This window comes from Nelumbo nucifera, chromosome 1, assembly GCF_055504915.1.
Source record: "Nelumbo nucifera cultivar China Antique chromosome 1, China Antique-T2T, whole genome shotgun sequence".
Lineage (NCBI taxonomy): Eukaryota > Viridiplantae > Streptophyta > Magnoliopsida > Proteales > Nelumbonaceae > Nelumbo > Nelumbo nucifera.
The window spans coordinates 139,975,906-139,981,282 of NC_142649.1; the positions used below are offsets into that span (position 1 = coordinate 139,975,906).

Genomic DNA, 5,377 nt, shown 5'->3' on the forward strand with positions numbered 1-5,377 from the left:
GCGGAGGATTGCAGCGGCGTCCCTCTTTTGAAGATGTCCTATGGAACTTGCAGTATGCAGATCAGGTCCAAGCAACGGCAGATGGGGATCAGAGATCAGAGGATTGCAGTGGCAGCGGATTCGAACCCATCACCGACACCTCCGCTTCCACCGGCAGAGGATTGCAGCGGCGTCCCTCTTTTGAAGATGTCCTCTGGAACTTGCAGTATGCAGCTCAGGTCCAAGCAACGGCAGATGGGGATCAGAGATCAGAGGATTGCAGCGGCGTCCCTCTTTTGAAGATGTCCTCTGGAACTTCCACCGCCGCCTCCGCCTTCAAACCCGTCACCAACTTCCACCGCTGCAACTGATTGCAGCGGCAGATTCGAACTCAGCGGCGCGAATCCACCACCGGCCTCTCTCCCTCTCTTTTCATCTTTTATTATTTATTTTCTTTTTTCTATTTCTGCTCCGACCTCTGTCACCGCCGAACCAGTTGCTGCCCCGCTCTCGATGGGTTGATGTTCAATAGAGTGAGCTCTCTCACGTCTTCCGCCCTCTGGTTCGGTTGTTTGAAGTAGTTACTTGTTTCCTGTTGCTGTTAACGACTTGAGAGAAAAACAGGGGGAGAAACGAGAGAAATGTGGGAGGTTGATTCCGAGTTCTGATTTTATAGTGTAGTGAAGCATCTTGACCGGGTACTGAGGAATAAGACCCGTAGAGGAAACGGAACTACAGAAACAAAACAGCGATATGGACGTTGCCGCCGCTTCTGCACCTGCTCCGGTCCGAATGGTGCTCCGGTCCGAGAGGCATTAGCTTTGTATAACCTCTCACTCGTTCAGTGCAATTGCACCAAACTCGTGAAAATGGGTTTAATCCGACGTTGTTAAGGAGAAGGGGAAGGAAGAAGAGAGATCAGAGGGGAGAGAGGGAGAGTGAGGTCGAGGAAGATGAGTAATGTTTTTCTCGTCCGAACAGGTATAATAAGGGAAATATGAGGATTAAAAAATATTGTAATGGGCTTTTTGAACAGAAGGCTAATAGAAGGGGTCTTTGTATCATGATCATAGTACAGGGGTCTTTATCAGCAAACAAAGTACAGGGGTTTTTGTGACAGACCCAATATTACGGAGGTCTTTATAATTTACCTTTAAATAATTTCCCTAAAATTACAGGGTATATAAGTAATTATACCAATCCTCTGCCCAAAAAATATCTCACCGAAAATTAAATAGATAAATGGATATCGCCCATCTCTACCATATCCCTGCAACTCTCTCTCTCTCTCTCTCTCTCTCTCATCTACACTTCTACAGCTATAGCTGTAATGGCGACATTCAACTCGTCTCTCCCCTCTAAAATGCTAATTTCTCCGTCACCGTACCTCCCCGACTCGAAAGTTAGGCCTTCAGTTCCAGTATATGCATCAAGGGTTCCTCTTGTTTCTCCGTTTCGTTTCAAGTCAGTATCATACTTCTCAGCTCCTCTTTCGAAGTCTTCTTCGTTTTCTTCGTTTCGGACAAACATTCGAGCGGCGGTCGGTGGAGACTCTAGGAGGAACAATAGTAATGAGCCTAGGGAAACTATTATGCTACCTGGTTGTGATTACAATCACTGGCTCATCGTCATGGAATTTCCCAAAGACCCAGCCCCGACGAGAGAGCAGATGATCGATACCTATCTCAATACTCTTGCTACCGTATTGGGAAGGTACTCACTGTTGCACTTCTATTCGGATGTTATTTAGAATTTCACTTTTAGTAGCTGTGAAACTTCAAATTTAGAGTAAATATTTCAGAGAAACATTCATTCAGTACTACATTATAAAATTTCACACAAACACAGGTAATCGTTGCAAAACAGAATTCAGTTTAGGTGTTGTGTTTATGATGCATTAGAGACCTTTTTACTCATTAACTTACTATGCATGATAACAGGTTTATTTTATTTTATTTTTTTAAATTGTTCCTATTAGGGTGGGGTTCCATGGGGCCTGGGTAATGTTGACGCTGCTTGCAGAGGATAGGTCATAGAGGGGGTGTTTCTCTGTAAAATATGTTGGGGGCAAGCTAATCAATATGAGATTTTTTACATTCCCTCTTGCAGTATGGAAGAAGCGAAGAAGAATATGTACGCCTTCAGTACTACCACCTACACTGGATTCCAATGTACTGTTTCAGAAGAAACATCTGAGAAGTTCAAGGGTGAGCGTATAAGTATAAATACAATACTTATTTATTTATTTTTCTTTTATTTCTTTTCTGGAATCTGGATGCACTAATTCTGTTCCACCATGTTTGTATATATCAGTATGTTGATTGCTAATTCTTTTCTTTGTAGGGTTGCCTGGAGTTCTCTGGGTCTTGCCGGATTCATATATAGATGTGAAAAATAAGGATTACGGAGGTTGTGTCTTTGTAGTAATCTCCTCAATGAAGGGACTGTTTTGCTTTTACTTACGTTCTAACCATTGTGTATTATTTTAGGTGATAAGTATATTAATGGGGAGATAATACCGTGCAAATACCCCACCTATCAACCAAAGCAACGAAGTGGATCAAAATATGAGAGTAGAAGGTATGAAAGACGGAGAGATGGTCCCCCTCCTGAGCGGAGAAGACCCAGACAAGAGGCAACTCAACCAGACTCAGCCTCTGGATGAGGTAATCATAATTTGATTTACATGTTGCTGTGCAGTTTTACTTTCTTTTTGTAGTTCCAAACTCCATTGGTTTACTCAATGCAGCCTTGTATTTGCAGGCCTTTGATGTTTTGATTTTGAAGACACTCACAACGTTGCAAACTTCTAGGACTTGCCCTTGATTGTTTGTTAGAGACACCATCATGACTAGATAATTGAGTTGGAAATTGGGAGATGCTACCTAAATAGTGCCTATGGTTAAGGGTCTGTTCATATATAGTTAAGGCACCGGTGTAGTTCCATCTGGTGGAAACTAGATACTGGAAGAGTATGTTTTGTATGACTGTTTATGACCTAAGAAATGATTGATTCAGTTGTAGTTATACCTCCCTTATGATCTTTTTGCTGGGGATATGCATCATAAAATACTTTTCTAGCTTATCATAAAACAAAATATTTTCTTTCTAGTTAATCTTGCCGTTTTTGAGTTAATCTTGCTGTTAACTCTAAGTAGATTTGCAGTGTTGAATAAACTTGTTCAACTTTCTATCATGTCAGTTGTTTTGGTATCTTGCAAATTTGTGACATAAATTGCCACTTTCAGTTTTCTATGGCACAGTTCTTGATCATATTTTGGGTAAGATTTCAAACACTAGAGTTGGTCTCTGGATTGGTAAATCATCTTTGGTGATGTTGGTATTAGAAATTCTCGCAATGTTGCTTTAAAAGGAGAGAAAGGACTACAATTTCCCCAATTGTGCCCCTATTCTGCAAATCCTGAACACCTCCTCCCCCAGCCCCCCCCTCTCCAAAAACAAAAAACAGAAAAAAAAGATGCTTCCCATACAAAATTCCTCCAGGACCTCCACTACTCATGATCACTTCTGACTACACTGCAAGAATGCAGGAGATTAGGTAGACTCTATAAAGATTATTCCGAGTCCTCTCTTTAAAACCATCCCCTGTTTCTTAGGTGTTTGCTTTTGTGCACAAGACTCGTATGGTTATCACCAAAGGTAAGGGCTTTGCATGGGTTTAGGTGTTGTGATTGTTGATGGTAAGCAGAGAGGAAGTAGAGGTTGATGAGTGGGACATTGATGTAAGGGATGGAGAAGAAAGGGGATTCTGCAGTGAAAGGCTAGGTGTTGGGGCTGCTATTGGCATTTTAAGGGTTACAAGTGCAACTACAGTGCCAGGGGCTCCTATAGCTCAAAGTTCTATACCTAAAAGTGAGGTGCAACTTTTTATTGATAAGGAAAGAAGTGAGGAAGCTATTTGGGATTGCATTGTAAACAGGGCTATCGATTGGACCAAAACCTTGAATTTCTTTTCCCTCTTTTCCTTTGATGATATGTGGTGGAATTGGGAACCTGTAGCAGAAAGCTCAAATTATGAGGAGAAGCCTTTTTCAGTGTGGGTACCTCCTGAAGATGGATTTATTAAATTCAATTTTGATGGTAGTAGCCTGGGTAATCCAGCTTCAGGAATAGGCGGTGTTTTTAGGGGTGCAGAACTGCAGAAGGCCATATATTGGCCATTTAATCAGGGCCTGCAGGAGTGGGGGATTCTATCCATGCTGAATTTCAAGCAATGCTGAGGGGAGCACAGCTTGCAAGAGAGCTGAACCTTGACATATTGCTAATTGAAGGGGATTCTAAGATGATAGTTGGGTGGTTGAAGGAACCGGATACTGTAATATGGAGGCAGTGAAAAGATTTAAATGGCTGACTATGAATGTGACTGTAAGAACTAAGAACTCAGCGGGGAAGGAGATCAGCTAATGGGGCGGTAGACTACTTAGCTAAACAAGGAGTGCATAAAGATCATCTTTCTTGGGCTCAATTGTAAATCTTATTTGTTATTTAGGCTGCATCTCATACCTCTATTTGGGAAACTTCAATGTATAATCTATTACTTTTGATTATTCAATAAAATTTACTATTACTTATCAAAAAAAAAAAGAAAAAGAAGTGAGGTGCCAACTAGATACCCGTTTGTCAGTTCTTATAAACAATCAAAGTCCACATGGTAGCTTGCTTGAGTTATTTTCCGTGGATGAAACCCTAACCAATTCACCAGTTAAGTTCTACAGGAAGGTGCCAGCATTTCTTCATGGTTTTACTTCCAGTTTCTTCTGGGAATTTAGAAGAATGCATCTGATAGCTGTAAATGCAACTTTGCAAAATAAAGACCAGCTTTCATCTTCATCAAGTACTATGGGCCCATGTATCCATGGTTGGTTCCACAACCCCGATGCTTTTGAAACTCTATTGTTTCTTGCCGTGGTTTTTTTAGGGCTGCAAACTGATTGAATTTAATCAGATGTAGGTAGATCCAAATTTGATTTGAATCAGATCTTATCTATTGGATGGTAAAAGTAAATTAAACTCAAAAATATTATATGTAATTAATAAAATGAACTAAAATGACTTTGATATTATTGTATTTCATGAACCGAATGAATTTAAAATTATTTTTATTGAACTTGAATATATGACAATTTAGTAAAAACAGAACATTCAAACTATCTCTACTAATAGATACAATATAAATTTCATGTATTTAAATCAAACGGAATCAGATTTTGTATAAAAGGATAGGAAGATGTGGATTCAATTATTAACAGATCGAATTTGGATTGCCCTTAACGGATCGTATTCGAATTCAGACTGTTGGATACCATTTGCAGCCCTAATGCTACTTTTGAATCCTGTTGCTTTTGATGGTCCAGTGAACACCCGAGACTATAGCCAT

General features: G+C 40.4%; 1 protein-coding gene across 1 annotated transcript; it reads left to right on the forward strand.

Moving 5' to 3' along the window:
* The first annotated feature begins 1,223 nt into the window (after positions 1-1,223).
* LOC104585731 (multiple organellar RNA editing factor 9, chloroplastic-like) lies at positions 1,224-3,077 on the forward strand. The gene is made up of 5 exons (XM_010242700.3): positions 1,224-1,692; positions 2,089-2,186; positions 2,323-2,388; positions 2,469-2,645; positions 2,743-3,077. The coding sequence occupies exons 1-4, from the start codon at positions 1,310-1,312 to the stop codon at positions 2,642-2,644; spliced, it is 723 nt and encodes a 240-aa protein (XP_010241002.1). The 5' UTR covers positions 1,224-1,309; the 3' UTR covers position 2,645; positions 2,743-3,077.
* Positions 3,078-5,377: the final 2,300 nt, after the last annotated feature.

What these genes read in the sequence shown, in the direction of transcription:
- LOC104585731 (XM_010242700.3), top strand. Translation starts at nt 1,310, where the DNA reads ATGGCGACATTCAACTCGTCTCTCCCCTCTAAAATGCTAATTTCTCCG. An exon ending in CTTGCTACCGTATTGGGAAG is followed by an intron (nt 1,693 to 2,088) that starts GTACTCACTGTT and finishes TCCCTCTTGCAG; the next exon opens with TATGGAAGAAGCGAAGAAGA. An exon ending in AACATCTGAGAAGTTCAAGG is followed by an intron (nt 2,187 to 2,322) that starts GTGAGCGTATAA and finishes TTTTCTTTGTAG; the next exon opens with GGTTGCCTGGAGTTCTCTGG.